A 17,349-nucleotide genomic window follows, 5' to 3' on the forward strand; every position below is an offset into this window, starting at 1 on the left:
GCCGCAAGACCTTCGTGCGCACGGGGCGCCGCGTCGTGGGCGGTCTGTCGGGGTTCCGTGGGGGGCCCGGCACAGCAGCACGCGGCGCGCCCCGGGGCGCGGGCGCGCGCCCGCTCTGACGGCTCCGCCCCCAGCGGCGCGCGCCCCACGGCGGCAGAGGGGCGGGGGCGGGGGCGGGGACGCGGGCGAGTCCGGCCATGGAACCCCTGCGGAGGGCCCACGAGGCTGCGCTCCGAATGCTGCTGTGCCGGCCCTGGGCCTCGGGCGCCGCCTCCCGCCCGAAGCCCCGCGCCTCCGAGGTGCTGACGCGGCACCTGCTACAGCGGCGCCTGCCGCACTGGACCTCCTTCTGCGTGCCCTACAGCGCTGTCCGCAACGACCAGTTCGGCCTCTCGCACTTCAACTGGCCGGTACAGGGCGCCAACTACCATGTCCTGCGTACCGGCTGCTTCCCTTTCATCAAGTACCACTGCTCCAAGGCCCCCTGGCAGGACCTGGCCGGGCAGGACCGGTTCTTCACGGCGCTCAAGGTCGTCAACCTGGGTGAGTGGCCCGGGTCGGTGAAACACGCCCCGCTGACAATGGGATCACTGTTTGCAAAGCACGCTGACAAACGTCGCTCAGAGGTCGAGACCCCGGCCCAAGGTCAGGCCACGTCAGCGCCGGGGAACCCTGCCTAGGCCCAGCGCAGGCTCTCCCGGGAGCACGCTCTCGGCACGTTGGGTTCGCCCCGTGCTGTTGGTTTTCCCGGACCCTGCCTCCGCGTCTCACCCACTCAGCAGCCTTCCAGGACTGGCCTTGGCCCTGGTCTTTTGTATTCCTACCTCCCCGCCCCCCTCCCCCAGCCCCCGGCCCCTACTCCCCAGTAGGTGCTTGTCGGGGCTCAGTTGCTATTGAACCTTTCCCCGGAAAGCGGGGCTTTAGCCTAGGCCTGTGTCTAGGGATCACACTGCGTCACTGATGGGGAGGAGGCGTTCATTCTGTCCACACCTGCTGCAGCTCTTGACTGGGAGGATACTTACATTGGGCAGTCAGAAAGAGGGTGTAAGGAAACGTCCACATTGGACAGTGGCTCTGAAATTGAGAAATGCCTTATTGCATGGCAGGATTCGTTCATGACCATCATTCTCTTGAGTGCATTCATTATTATAAAAACTGCAACTACTTTCTAAGTTTGATTTTCTCTATGTGAAATCCTACCAAGTGCGTTCTACTGAAAGCACTAACGGTTTTCACCAGTCATATCAGCTTCCTCAGGTGCTAGGCCTAAAAGATATTTAAAAGACTGTACGTCTTTAATATTTCTGTATTTTCATGGGAATATTCTAATTCTGAAAGTATTTACTCTCGCTGGATGTTTATTTTCTTTTGGCTACTGACAGAAGAGGCATGAACATTGACATGGGTATATCTTTTCTAGGTCAGTGAAAAATAGAGAGGCCTCAAGATGTTTTGTACCTATTAATAGGTAATATCATATTAATCCAGATTTTAGTAATTCAAAATCTGGACCTGGTAGCTGAACCATGTAACCCAACCAGTTTTTTAAAACCAGAATTAAAGCTAAACCCCTGTGTATCTAAACTGGTATTATATAATCTAATAGCTCATTAAATTTAAACATGGTATTTATGTACTTTTGCTTATAATAACACATATGTCTCTCGTGGGATTTTTGAGCCATTGGTCTACTGGGACTGTCCTGGGTTCACTCCACCAAGAAGATTATTTAGCAATGTGTATACCTTTAAAAGTTTGTTTGTTGGCTGATGGACTATATAGAGCATGCCCACTAATTTTGAGGTTGATTCAAAGTTGAAGGGTGAGCACACTTAGAAGATTCAATTCAAAATTATTTGGAAAAGTTGGAGTGATGACTAGATTCAAGATGAGGTTTATTTTAGCATTTTCAGAATCAGAAGCCATCATTCTTCCCAGCTGGTAAGAGTTACAGGTTAGGAAAAGTATAATTGGAGGATTATAGGTAAACCATGAGCCAAATGCCTTTGAAAGAAAGTTTTCATTTAAAATTTAACACCTTAAGAACACCTTAACGGTTTGGAGCTTTCTTTTGCATATAGATACAAAGAAATCCAAAGAAAATTAGGATACACAGAACATTCTCACACAGAGAAGTGAAACCTTTTGAGGAAAGAAACAACAGTTGTAGTTTTTCTTTTTCTTTTTTTTATGTGGAAGAGAAGGCTGAAGAGTGATGTAATGGTCTTCTGGAAATTCTAAAAATCCTGCCTACGTGGGAATAGGAGTTTTAAGTTCAACAAAAAGGAAAACTTTGTGCTCATGCATGCTTTACTTCGAATTGGCTTTTACTGATACAGGGAATTTTTTCCTGCACTTTTCAAAGAATAGTGTATTCACCAATTTGGCAATGTTTATTTTGTATTTTTGTCTTACGGTAGAGAATTAGATAATAGATTCTTCCCTGTTCTGTGATGTACAAATTGCCCCTGTGGATCATCAAGTACATATTCTATTAATAAAAATACTTAGGATTGTATTCCTCTTATTCCCTTCTAAATTAATAATTATCAGAGTAATTCATTTTTCCATTTTGTAAATAATAAAGATTTCTCTTTTACCATTTGTTCTCTTTCTCCTCTGTCTTCCCTTCAGTGGAAGCTGACATTTTACTGATGGTTTATCAGTCTGGGTATCCTGCTGGGAAGTAGATTGAGATTTAAGAAAAGCAACTTACCATTGGAATGAATGGGTAATCGGAGACTTGCTAAGAAGTTCTAATTTTTTTTAAGTGCTTAATTTGACAGTGGTTTACCTACTGTTCAGCTGACTCAAAATGAATTATTATGCAAAGAACTGACTTTCATGTTCATTTTGATGTTATGTTTCAGTCTGGGAAAAATTTAATTTCTCACAGAATTTTATAGACTTTATAGCATATGTGCCATAAAATTATTTTTTTTATGTTTTAATTATGTCAGTGGCAAATCTTCTCATTTGGTGTATTAGCCTGACTGCATTAAATAGACTGCAGGAAAAAAGAAATAGAGAATTTTTGACTCCTGTATCACAACTCTATCCCCTATCAAACAAAATTATTGATAGTGTTTCCTAGTTGTTTCTTAGTGAGAGGTAATGTAGTTATTATTAAACTGGTAATCTTTGATCAGTTCTCCATTTTAGCTGAAAAAAGATGGACCATTGATTTGTGTGGTTTTTAAAACGTGCCAATATTTTAATTGGAAACTGATAAGTACGATCAAACAAGATTTCAGTTTCACCAGCCACCCCTTAAATTTATGTCCTTAGCGTTGGTTTAAAAGGCATATCTTATATATAATTTACTGTCAGTATGTTTTAAAAATTAATACTTGTTCCTAGAACCTGTTTTTTTTCTTTCTTACCCCATTGATTTTCAGCTTTAAAGTTGTGATGCCATATTTTTTTATTTCAACTTATCTTTCTATTCTTCACTCATTTCTGCCTGTATGCTTCCCTAACCACACTCCACTTGCCTTTTTTTTTCTGATAAAATTATTTATAAATAGCTTTATGATGCTAGTTTTTGTGGCTTTTTTGTGACATTCCCTTGAAGCATTTAGAGATTCTTTTGGGTATGACCAAGGCAAAGAAAGCAGTCAAAGATTTCATGGGCATTCCAGGGAACCCTGTGATAGTGACAAACTATGACCCAGTATATTCCTAAAAATAGAGAGGTGCCAGACTGAATGGGCATTTTTTTTCCTGTTCTCATTGCCAGATAGTGACGCTTCTCCTGATTAGTCTCTGGCATCACAGTGGTTGGAATGCAGCTTCAGGGAATAAGCACAAAGTAGTCCAGTGCACTTACTCAAAAAGAGCATAACGGCAGATACATTCCTGCAGAAAAATAAGGAAAAATTTAGCAATATGATTAGTCCTGAGCATGTGGTTTCCCTATTAGCTGGAAAGAGGGATTTTCCAAATGGACAGCTTGTCTTTTAAATTGTCTTTTTATGTCCAACTCCTACACGGTAACAATAAAATTAACACTGTGTCGAGCATACAATATTTGCTATTGATTCATATGCCTGTTGGTTTTATACATGTTTTTAATATGTCAGTAGTCATTGAATTTAAATAAGTGCCTTAAAAAAGATAGGAACTGTGAAAGTTTGTTTTGTGTCCACTGTAGTTTCATTTGCATGAGTGCTTAATCCATTATCTCTGGTTAGTAGTAGGCTTAGTTCCATGAATCACAAATGGCAGCTAGTCTCAAATATAACAGCAAGATCTTATCAAATGGAAATACTCCAAAGAAGAAACATGTTGTTGGAATCTACTGAATACCTATTCCAAATAGGTTGAAACAAGGTTTTCAAATCAGCTGTAAAAATACTAATGGGAGTATTTCTCATGGCTGTTATACTAAAATCTTCCTTAGAGTTACGTTTTGCCTTAGGTTTTGAAGACAGCTCTTTGACCCAGTTTCTTTTAAGTTGTACAAAAAATTACTTTAACCATCAGTGTTGCTGTTTAACTTAACTCACAGTAAAGTTGACCTAGTAATTTAAGCTCAAGGCCAATAATCAGGAGCATCTACAACGAAATGAATGAATATTCTGTTTATTTGCAAAAAGAATATAAAATTACTTCATAATTACTTGGAAGTAATGAATTAGTGCTTATAAAGTGCTTTGAATTAAAGTTTAAACCAGCCTTATCTATAGTTTTAAAGATCTCTAGGCTCACATAGTTCCAAAAACAGATGAAACTGAGCTCTTAGATAATGAGTACATCTTCACTCATGTCTATATTTTTATAACTTTATAATTTGTTGACATTGCTGAAGAGTGCTTTGTGATTTGCACCATGACAAATATATTGATGCGTGATTAATAAGTATTGATGTTCATAAAAACATATCATTTGTTTTCTAGGTATTCCAACTTTATTGTATGGACTTGGCTCCTGGTTATTTGCTAGAGTCACAGAGACTGTGCACACCAGTTATGGACCAATAACAGTTTATTTTCTGAATAAAGAAGATGAAGGTGCCATGTACTGAAGGGTGAGCCTTGGAGAACATAAATATCGGTGGATTTTCTCTTGTGTGTATGTACAATATTTATTTTTGACCCTTTAAAATAAAACTTTTGCAAACACCTTTTTCTTTCTGTGGTGTCTGATTCTTTAAGATGAATCATTGCCCTTAAGAGGCAAAGCTTTTCATACATGGTTATATATTACATACTCAGTTTAGCCAATGGGAACTACAAATGCATGAGGCATACACCATTTTTTCCCCTAGAATTAGGTTAAATTACAGATAAAACATGATTACAACCTATATATATTCTATAGTTAGGTATTAACAATTTAAATCAACTCTGAAGAGAAAATAGAAACACCCATACAAAGAAGGACCGGAAAACCTTTTATATGACCCTGGAAAAAGAAGTAGGGGATTTTAGGATAAAGGTGGAGATAATATCATTGGCAAATCCAAAACTGATGAATTCTAATTGCAATCTGAAATCTAAACTCTTCGGCTGGCAGGATCTTAAATGGGAATGTTTTAAAGCCCTTGTGCCATTTACCTGGATGAGAGGTTCAGGTGTAAAGTTGAAATTTCTTATCGTCTAAACCTCCAATACCATACTACTTTGAAAAAAAAAAAAAATGACTCTGGTTAATGTAAATGTAGCAAGATGAATGAAATTAAGACTTATTAAAAGTTAAAATAGCACGCTGATAAAGCTGTAAGAACAATTAAGATCTACACAGACCCAGAAGAATAAATTTGGTGACTGTTTACAAAAGCAATTAGCTGAAATGGTACATATCCATACACTTATTGGTGATGGGAAATGGGCTGAAATTTTAAAGACCTGATGGCAGTTTTGTGTTAAGATTTTATTAAGTTAATTGCGTTTTTGAAAGCAAAGTCATTTAAAAAAATTTATCCTTGGGGATAGTTACAAAATACCCAGACGAATGGTAAATTTCAGAAATTTGGAGTAATTTAGGGAGAACTAAGTAGAACTATTTAATTTCTAAACCAATGGGTGTTTAAGATTTATGATCTCTCCCATAATTACAAACATACATTATATATCATTTTATGTTAATGTGTTGCTGATACTCTGCAAGTTTACACATTTTTGTAGCAAAATATTCTATACAATACAATCTAACCAACAACTGGGTGCTTACTTCTGGCAAATCAGTAGAGAAAGTGACTGGAAGTGACTTGAGGTGAAAATACCAGAATGAAGTAATACAAACTGACTTCGTTCAAGGTGGTCATTTTAAATGAGCTACCAAGAGCGAGCTGTTCTTCAAATATATGTAGCATTCACTTGTCTAAAAGCAATTCTAAATAACACTTTAATCAAAGAAGTACTTATGCCCATATATTTAGTCTAGAAGAATATACTTGACACTAGTTAAATGAATGGCTTACACGAAGAAGATAGTGTTACATTAGACTTCATTAATAATAAAACTGACTATTAGCATTTTGCAAGGAAGGCTAGAACTGATTTCCCCTGTAATGGGCAAAGTTAAATAACTATAGCTCATAAGTTTTAAGTCAAATACTGCTCATTCACTGCTGCTGGTCTTGTCAATACTTGCTGTAAAGGTTTGGTCCCAGCACAAGGCTGATAAAATGGTTTTTAATTACCAGACTATAAATACAGCTTTTCAGTAGAGTTGCACTTCTTTTCACACTGGCCTCTTTGATTTCTGATAATTTGTACTGCTGACTCTGCTTACCTGTTTTTCAATAGCTACAGTCAGTGTGACTTCTTGTCCATATGGTGATAGGTAAGTCTCCTTGGAGAAGATCTTTGACAAACTACCCTATTGATCTCTGTAATTCTCTGCTGCTTGCAGCATTAAATAGAGCCTTGATTTCTTGTCTCATGTGCTCACTGTGTAACAATTAAGCAAATGTAATATTTTCTTGTATTACATGAAAATCAATAGACCTCTTGCTCTCATGGAGTTGATCATAGTGAAGGATGAACTCAACGATGGCTAAGGGCATGGTTCAAATATTAAAATATCATTCACTGGATTTATTAAGTCTTATAGTGAACCTTTTAGTCTAAAAATGCTCCCCATTGAACAGTAATGGTTTTTCCTTTAAAGTGGAAAATACATGGAAGCACTGTGGCCTAAAAGGGATAAAGTATAAATGCTGGAAGTCAGGAAATTGATTCTATTTTTAGTATCAGTGCTGTATTACTTTTTGACCTCAAGCTAATAACTCTACTCCTTTGTCTTAAGTTTTTTCCACCTGTAATCTGAGAAGACCAAAACAAGAAGGCTTTCTACTTTAAAATGTATCATACTGGGGCGCCTGGGTGGCGCAGTCGGTTAAGCGCCCTACTTCAGCCAGGTCACGATCTCCCGGTCCCTGAGTTCGAGCTCCGCGTCGGGCTCTGGGCTGATGGCTCGGAGCCTGGAGCCTGTTTCCGATTCTGTGTCTCCCTCTCTCTCTGCCCCTCCCCCGTTCATGCTCTGTCTCTCTCTGTCCCAAAAATAAATAAATGTTGAAAAAAAAATTAAAAAAATAAATAAAATGTATCATAAATATGCTCGTAAGCAAATGCCGGTTTTATTTCAGTAAAGGCTGTTTTTGTAATCCTCATTCTTCTGTTCCATATCTATTTGTATGTATGTAAAAGACTTCGTTAATCAAAGGATTTAAAAATAAGGTGAGAGGAAGAAAGGGGACACATTGAAGGCATTTTATGGGTGTGCACATGCTGATTACACCTGAGGTTGCAAGCAGGGTTCTGAGCTGACCCTGCTGCCCTTCGGGATATTAGGAATATTCTTAGTTGATGAAACAACCAAAAACAGCTTTTCTGCCAATACTTAACTTCCTTGATGGGATTTTGTCTCAAAAATCAAGCAAAACTTTTTTTTTAACGAAGATGTGTTTTTGGTATAAAATTTCGTAAATCTTCTATTGTTACTTCTATGCCAATCAATTAGCAAGTATTGGAAGAAATTTCCAGTCAGAATGTTTAGTTCCTGCATAAGCTGTGAACTACTGTAAAGATGCAGTAAGAATTGGGGGCATGAAAGAGGTTGCTAATATAAAAATCCCTAGTTTTTCAGCACTAATGTCTTAACATAGCCAATTGTACAGTTATTTCTTTTATCACACAAATTTGGTCACTAATATTTTGCTAATTGTTGACTTCAGTAAAAAATCAAAACAATTTTAATTATTAAAGGCCATATATATTTCTTTTAAAATGTACATTTTGTTTCTTATATTTATAGTCACTCAAAACTATAATCAAGAACATGTATAATGCTTCATGAAAATATCTCTTAATTCTGTTAAATGAGGAATGATGTTTAAATGAGTGGGGTGACCTACAGACAAAGATCTTGGTTTCATTTCATTTAAAAGCTAATGCAGCTAACAGAAACCTTATCTAAAGCGGGTAGATCGGGTATCTCCTTTTTTTCAGCACTTACATTCAGACAGTAATGATGTTTGAGGGCATCTTAACCTAAACAAGTACTTAGCATTACATCTCACCTGGGTCAACAGTCTAGGGTATCAAAGTTAAACTGTGTTACTGTAAATTAATGGAAAATGTAACTGCACTTTGCCGAAAGATCAATGTCCAATAAAGGCTGCACAATCAAATCTTGTTGCAATGATTGAGGTCTTTAATTGCCTTTCAAAGATAAGGTGGTAATCAACACAGCTTTAACTGATTTTTTTACTAGTTCAATTACATGCTAATGACTAGTGCCAAGTCAGAATCTTTAACTACTTATACTTATTAAATCTTATGTTAGTAATGAAAAATTACTTTCGCTACACAATCAATAGAACACAAATCTTAATTACTATATTTCACTTTTGTACTATTCTATGTACTTGGCAAATGTTTCACAAGAGCTTTCCCAACAATAAGAAGTATTATTAGTAGTGACCATGGTCCACAGAGTATTTTTTTCAATATAAATTGGAGAAGAGATGCTGAGAAAATTTTTTTTCTTTAAACGAAAATGTGGCTAAAATAGTTTCCGCTGACACAAGTTTGGCCCTTCAGCTACTTTTGAGAACTCTGCTCTGCTAATTGAGAATACATTTAATTCAGCTGGGATAACATAAATGTAGATTGTTTTTAGTGTATGTCTAAAAGTTCAGTTAGTTTTCTAGTAAAGAAATTGATTTCATGTAGAGCCTGCTGTAAAATTCTCCTATTTGGGGAAAGGATAAGTTAGTAAAGGGAAATGAGAAATGAAAAAAAAAAAGATAAATTGGATTTCATCAAGATGAAAAATTCTTGTGCTTCAAAGGATACTATCAAAATGAAAACACAGCTGATGGTATGGGAGAAAATATTTGCAAATCACATATCTGATAGGGGACCTGTAGCTAGAATATATAAAGAACTCAGCAACCCATTTGAAAAATGGATTTGAAGAGACATTTCTGCAAATAAGTTCTACAACTTTTGGCTACTAAGCACACGACAAGATATTCAACATTAACTGTTAGGGCAATGCAAATCAAAACCATAATGAGAGGGGCACCTGGGTGGCTCATTCAGTTGAACACCTGGCTCTTGATTTCAGCTCAGGTCATGATCTCACAGTTTGTGGCTTTGATCCCCATGTTGGGCTCTGCCCTATCAGCGTGAAGCCTGCTTGGGATTCTCTCTTTCTCTCTCTCTGCCCCCAAAGACAGAATGATAACAAGTGTTGGCAAGGATGTGGAGAAACTGGAACCTTCATGCATTACTAGTGGGAATGTAAAATGATACAGCCACTTTGGAAAAGTTTGGCAGTTCCTCAAAATATTAAGCATGAAGTTACCATATGACCCAGCAATTCTATTGTGAGGTATATACTCTAGAGAACTGAAAACAAATGTTCACACAAAAACCTGTACACAAATGTTCATAGCAGCATTGTTCATTCTAGCCAAAAAGTGGAAACTACACAAATAGCCACCAACTGAAGAATGAATACATAAAATGTGTCATATTCACATTATTATGGGAATAACTGGAATATTACTCAGTCAAAAAAAGAGAATGATACACTGATAAACACCACAGCATTGATGGAGCTTGAAAACATTGTGCTAAGTGAAAGAAGCCAGTCATAAAGACCACCTATTACATGATGCCATTAATATGAAATGTCCACAACAAGCAAATCTACCGAGACAAAGAGGATTAGTGATTACCTAGGGATGGGGAGGTTGGGAGGAAATGGGCAGCGACTGTAAATGGGTATGGGGTTTCTTTTTGGGGTAATGAAACTGTTCTAAAACTGATTGTGGTAATGGTTGCATGAGCCCATGACTATACTCAAACCATGGAAATGTACACTTTAAATGGAAGACCGTGTGGCATGTGAATGATCTCTCAATAAAACTGTTAAAAATTTAGTAAAGCGGGGAGGGGAAATGGGAAGTTAGTATTTAATGGCAATATGGTTTCCATTTTGCAAAATGAAAAGAGGTCTAGAGATAGTACTGATGTTTGCACGATAATGTGAATGGTCATGTGACTAGATACTGCTGAACTGTATACTTCAACATGGTTAACATGGTAAACTTGGTGTTCTGTGGATTTTACCACAAATAAAAGTAATTTTTAAAATTTAGTAAAGGACTTAATATTACTATAATGGAATGTAACTGCATGATTTCTGTAGAAAATAACAGAGTTTAGAAACATATTAGAGATTAAAAGAGGTAAAACATGCTAACATCATTTTATACTTTGCAGTCTTGGCATTTAAAAATTTTTAATTATGAAACCTACTTTTAATTAAGTAGATGAAATCTCATTTGGGATCATTTTTTGGTAGCATTAAGGATATACTTTTATATCCTTATTATATACTTTTATCCTGAAACTAACACAATGTTGTATGTTATTCTTCAGTATATACAGTATATATAGTATATACAGTGTATTTATACACACATGCATAAAGAAATGTGTTGTTTTAAAAAGATAAGACTGAAGATAAGACCAAAGAAAAGCACGTAAAATGTTAGTAAATGGAAATATCCTCTTTTAGATCCTAGTTGCTGGGTAAAGAATATTAGCTACTACTAGTATGAGGTGTTATATAGTATTGCTTATAGCTATTTTGGTTGCACTTATATCATTTTAAATACAGTTTATGAACATTGTACTACTCCATTATATTATTAATTTATCTTCAGTGATATTTATAGTATCAATTTAAAAGCAGTAAAACTTCATGAAAAGTAGCTTAAACACAAGGATTTTGATAAACAAAAGCTTCCAGTTTTTAAAAGCAAATCATGGAAGCTGTACTTCTTAAAGAAGATGTAAAGTTTTTGTATTGTTGTTGATGATAGAATTATGAACCTTATAAACTCAGTATTTTTTAGTTAACCTAAATACATAAATCTATTTGAATTCATCTTATGAAAAGAGATATGTCATTAGATATATGATCATTATATGCTTTAGTGATTCATGGACCTTGTTACATACATGCTTTGTAATGTATGAATTATTTAGTAAGAAAAATCACAATAATTTTGTTGTTACTCAAAAATTTATGGGTTGGCAGAAACAATTATGCAGCCCCTGAAGCTGGTATGTTAAGGTAACATCATTAACACTATGTAGTATGATTTTTTTAGTAGTTGCTTGACATAACCTTTACTGCTGCTGCTGGAATAGATCAGTAATTCTATAACAATCTGTCTGTAAACAGAACATTGAATTTATTAACCACAAGGTGATTCATTTTACTCTATTTTCATATAAGTGCATAATTTAAAATCAGATCTAAAAAGTGGTCTACCCAAACTCTAAAGGAAGAATATAAAAACATACAAAATGAAAATTAATACTCTCATAGTTAAAAATTTTTAACTCCATTTAATAAAAGTGGATATTTTCATTTCAAAAAATGTATATGTTTAAGAATTGAATGAAAGTCCATGAAGATATGAGATTATCCTGTAACCTTTATTTCTTTCTCTCTTTTAAAATTCATCCATATTAAGTAGGCTCCACACCCAATGTGGGGCTTGAACTCACATCTCTGAGATCAAGAGTCACAGGCTCTACCGACTGGACCAGCCAGCACCCACCCCTCTTATAGCCTTTTTTTATTACATATGATATTAACGCCCCTGCTGTGAGATGAAACCAAAATTTTAGTTTTTTATGCTTTCAAATTTCCAACATTAAAAGATGAAGAAACCAAGAATTTTAAAGTTTGGATAAAAATCTAAACAGTGTCACCTAATTTTACATTACATTTAAAAATCAAAATTCGGGGCTCCTGGGTGACTCAGTCAGTTGAGTGGCCGACTTCGGCTCAGGTCATGATCTCATGGTTCGTGGGTTTGAGCCCTGCGTTGGGCTCTGTGCTGACTGCTTGGAGCCTGGAACCTGCTTCGAGTTCTGTGTCTCCCTTTCTCTGTTCCTCCCCCACTCATGCTCTATGTCTCTCTCTCTCTCAAAAATGAATAAACATTAAAAAAATAAATAAATAAATAAATAAGGCTCTTTGTGGAATGAATGTGTGATGATTCAAAATTAAAAAGAAAACGTGTCTTCATCTTTAAGAGTTTTCAGAAAAGGATACTTTAACTAGAGATCCTATGGATTATTTGCAAGAACAGCAACAAGTTTTGAAATACTTCACATGTCATGAATTAACTTACACTCTTATGGATTCTGAAAAAATAAAAGACTGGAATCTTGTTGCATTATCCTTTTGAGGCATTTCATACTGTTTTCTCATACAGAAATGTTGCTATTTTATTTTATTATTTAGTTTTCTTAAATGTTTCTTTTATTCTTTTTTTTTAATGTTTATTTACTCTTGAGACAATGCGAGAGACAGAGTGCAAGCAGCAGAGGGACAGACAGAGGGAGGCACAGAATCTGAAGTGGGCTCCAGGCTCTGAGCCATTAGCCCAGAGCCCCATGCGGGGCTCAAACTCACGAACCAAACTGTGAGATCATGACCTGAGCCAAAGTCAGACGCTTAACCGGCAGAGCCACTCAGGTGCTCCTCTTTTATACTTTGAGAGAGAGAGAGCACAAACAGGGGAGGGTCAGAGAGAAGATAGGGAGACACAGAATCCAATCCAAAGCAGGCTCCAGTCTCTGAGCTGTCAGCACAGAGCCCGATGCAGGGTTCAAACCCACAAAATGTGGGATCATGAACTGAGCCATTTTTTTATTACGGTAGCCTTTTTTATTACATAAAAAAGCCATCCAGTCGCCTCAAGAAATGTTGCTATTTTAAAGTCAAACGGAATGACATGTAGAAGTAAATGAAGTAAAACATTAAACAGAGAGCACTAGGATCAGTTAGACTTACTCACTTTAAACAGAACTAGAAATAATATGTTAGTAACTAGAAGACAAGAATGTTTTAATTGAGTTGGCCAAACATGGAATAGGTTCCCTCTTGAGGCAGTGAGTCTGTTATTGGATATGTTCGGAGAGGCTGCATGACCATTCCTTAGGTAGACATGGAGAGAATTCTTGAATTGCGCAGAAGACTACATTGGTGATTTTGTCAGTTTCCTTTAACCCTGAAATTTTATTATCATTCTTGCATGCATGCCTATCTCTGATTCCAAATCATGCTATTTAGTTTGTTTTTTATTGCTGTTCTACTATATGTGTAATACAAAGAACCTTGTTTTAAAGATAAAATATATGGTTTAAGTTCTTGTACCAATACCAGTTAAATGACTGAGAAAAATTACAGCTTTCTAAATCTTAGTGTCTTCATGTCCAGAAGGAGGAGTTTAACTAATACTTACATAGTATTTATTTGTGCCAAGTCCTAGACTAAGCACTCTATACATACTAACTCACTTAATCCTCTCTTAACAGCCCAGTGAGTTTGGCACTGTTTTTATGCCTATTTTTTAGCTGTAGAAATCACAAAGTCTTACCCAAGGTCACACATAGTGAGTGTTCCTCCAGTCCTTGCAATCTGTCTATGGAGTCCGTGGTCATAACCTACAATGCATAGACAATTTTGTCACATTATGGATGTGGAAGTATTTGCAAGCTATAAAGTGCCACAAAAATGTGAGATATATTTTGTTAATACAAACAAAATAATACAGATATGTTTAAACAATGAAAAGAAGGAAGTAATAAAGCTTAAGTGATTTGTAGGGACAGCAGCCTACTTTATCTAAAAGAAAATATATTGCGCAGAAATTCAATCTAATGACATTAAAAAAAAATTTTTTTAGGGGCGCCTGGGTGGCGCAGTCGGTTAAGCGTCCGACTTCAGCCAGGTCACGATCTCGCGGTCCGTGAGTTCGAGCCCCGCGTCGGGCTCTGGGCTGACGGCTCAGAGCCTGGAGCCTGTTTCCGATTCTGTGTCTCCCTCTCTCTCTGCCCCTCCCCCGTTCATGCTCTGTCTCTCTCTGTCCCAAATAAATAAATAAACGTTGAAAAAAAAATTAAAAAAAAAATTTTTTTTAATGTTTATTTATTTTTGAGAGAGAGAGAGAGAGAGAGCACACAAGCAGGGGGAGGGCAAAGAAGGAGACAGAATCTGAAGCAAGCTCCAGGGTCTGAGCCGTCAGCACAGCTCCCCATGCGGGGTTCGGGCTCACAAACTGTGAGATCATGACCTGAGACAAAGTTAGATGCTTAACTGACTGAGCCATTCAGGCACCCCAACATTTGAAAATTTTTTAAATATTTATTTATTTTGAGAGAGAGAGAGCGTGCGCACAGGCACGCACACAAGTGGGGGAGGGGCAGAGGGAAGGAGGGACAGAATCCCAAGCAGGCTCCACACCGTCTGCTCAGAGCCTCACAAACTGTGAGATCATTAAATTAATGAATTAATTCATTTTAGAGCATCTAAAATCTGTAGCATCTGGCACATACTAGGTGCTCCGTGACTGTTAACTGTTGTTTCTGCTTCTGTGCGAGTGCTGGACTTGTCTCACTGTTCTTTTTTTCCTTCCTGCCAAAACAGGAGAGAATAAACTTCCCTGTCACGCTTTTAGGGTTTTATCTGTGCTCATTTTTGTTCATGCCTCTTCATGTTCTTTTTTTTCTACAAACTAAAGGATATTAGGCAACATGAAGAAAATGTTCATGGTTTAGTTGTTGTTGCTACTGTAAATTATATAATTATATCCTCTTGCAAGCAATATTCCCAAGACACGATTGCTGGTGTGTTTAGATTTACAGAAAAATTGCAAAGGTAGTACAGAGTTCCTTATAAACCCTCATCCCGATTTCTCTGATATTAGCACCTCATGTAACTTAGTTGCCAAAAGATATCAACACTGGTTCACTATTGCCAACTGAACTGCAGATTCTGTGCAGATTTCACCAGCTTTTCATTACTGTTCTTTTCCTGTTGCAGGATTCCATTGAGGGTCTCAGACTGCATTCGGTCATCATGTCTTCTTAGTCTTCTCAGGTCTGTGAACAGTTTGTTTTTTATGACCTTGACAGTTTTAAGGAGTACTTGTCAGGTATTATGTAGAATGTCCCTCAATTTCGGTTTGTCCGATGTTTTTCTTATGGTTAGATTGGGGTCATGAGTTTGAGGGAGAAGAGCGCCCTTCATACTGCATCACATTAGACAGCACATGATCCCAACATGACTTATTACTGGGGATGTTAACCTTGACCGCTTGGTTAGGATGGTGTCTGCTAGGTTTCTCCACCATAAAGTTACGGTTTTCATCCTCTATTTTCATCATGTTCTTTTAAATCAAAATTAATCAACAAATATTTGAGCTTTATACATAAGGGCCCACGGTAGGCCCTGAAGGAGGTAAGTGGAATTCTTGAACACAGGAGGCAATCAATCTTTGCTATAAAATCTGTAGTTCTTTGGGAGTCTATAATGATTGTTGTCACAGTCTTGATGGTGGAAAAGCAAAGGAGCAAGTGAGGCTCAAGACAGGCAGGAGGTGCACAGGGCAGTTGCATTCTTATTTCTTCAGCCCACTCTGCCTTCAGAATCCATTCATTCACTCAACAGCTATTTTCAAGTGCCTGCTATGTGCCAGGTACTATTTTAGGTACTAGGGGCATGGCAGTGAATAAAAAAAACACATATAGTTCCCTCCCCTCATTAAGTTATAGTTTATTGGGGAGACAGGCAAATGAGTAAAACCTGTGACATGTTAGATACGTGCTAGGAGAAAAATAAACTGGCTTGTATCTATGAATGGAGTGTTTTGGGGGCTGGTTTGTAATTGCCATAGTGTGTGCTAAAGGAAGGCTACAATTAGAAGGTAACGTTTAAGTCAAGACCAGCAGAATGTGCTTTTCCAGGCACGGTGTCCACAGGCACTTACCGCAGTCCAGCATTAGGGGCGCTTGTGTGGCTCAGTTGGTTAAGCATCTGACTCTTGGTTTCCGCTCAGGTCGTGATCTTATGATCTCACTGTTGGGTTCATGAGCTCAAGCTTCGCATCAGGCTCTCTGCTGTCAGCACAGAGCCCACTTCAGATCCTCTGCCTTGCTCTCTCTCTGCCTTTCCCTTGCTTGTGCTCTTTCGCTGTCTCTCTCAAAATAAATAAACTTAAAAGAAAAAAAAAAAAAAAAAGAATGGTCCAGCAATAGAATTCTAAAACTAGGATTACTGTATGACCCAGCAATTCCACTTTGGGGTATATCTCCATCCAGAAGAATTGAAAGTACAAATTGGGTTGGTTTTCCCCATAGTACTATGAATTAAAAAGCTGTTTTAACAAATAATAGGTTCATAGAAAATCTCCAGTTTTGTGGTCTATATTCTCAAATAATAGGAAATGAACTTTCAATAAAAAAGTACATGGGTACCTTGGGCAAACTGTTTATTTCTCACAGGACTGAGGTACGGGTGGAAAAGAGCAATTTCAGAATATCTGGAGCATCTGATTAAATGAATTTCTATCTAAGCTATTAATTTACAGTAACTAAAAAGGAGACAATTTATCTCCTATGTGGACTTTTGAATTAAATATAAAAGAAACTCAGGCAGAGAAATATATGCACAAAAATTTTTGGTGTTCTACTTAAACTAACCAACATTTAAATTATTTTTTCTCTTGCATGAATAAATTCTGAGTGTTGGGGGGGGGGAAATGATCACTCCTCTCCCACCGAATTTATATAAAATTCAGCACTCAAAAGTAAAGCGACATGAGCACGTTCATTAGCAGGAGATTATGGCCCAACCTACACAATGCGATTTGTAAACAAACTTTATTATATAGAAACCATAGATCAACACAATTATGCATTTTAAAATCTGAGGTTAACAAGGCATTTAAAACAACCGAGGGTTATTGCTACTGCCTGTGATATCACCGATTGTGTAAACATTGCTATCTGGTTGAAATTTTAC

The 17,349-nt window shown here is 37.4% G+C and overlaps 1 protein-coding gene across 1 annotated transcript; it reads left to right on the forward strand.

Annotated features, from left to right (window-relative positions):
- The first annotated feature begins 165 nt into the window (after positions 1-165).
- CUNH15orf61 (chromosome unknown C15orf61 homolog) lies at positions 166-5,128 on the forward strand. The gene is made up of 2 exons (XM_040493074.1): positions 166-543; positions 4,899-5,128. The coding sequence occupies exons 1-2, from the start codon at positions 198-200 to the stop codon at positions 5,024-5,026; spliced, it is 474 nt and encodes a 157-aa protein (XP_040349008.1). The 5' UTR covers positions 166-197; the 3' UTR covers positions 5,027-5,128.
- The last annotated feature ends 12,221 nt before the right edge of the window (positions 5,129-17,349 follow it).

The sequence above is a fragment of the Herpailurus yagouaroundi genome, unplaced genomic scaffold (assembly GCF_014898765.1).
Source record: "Herpailurus yagouaroundi ecotype Mexico unplaced genomic scaffold, PumYag 184, whole genome shotgun sequence".
NCBI classification, from domain to species: domain Eukaryota; kingdom Metazoa; phylum Chordata; class Mammalia; order Carnivora; family Felidae; genus Herpailurus; species Herpailurus yagouaroundi.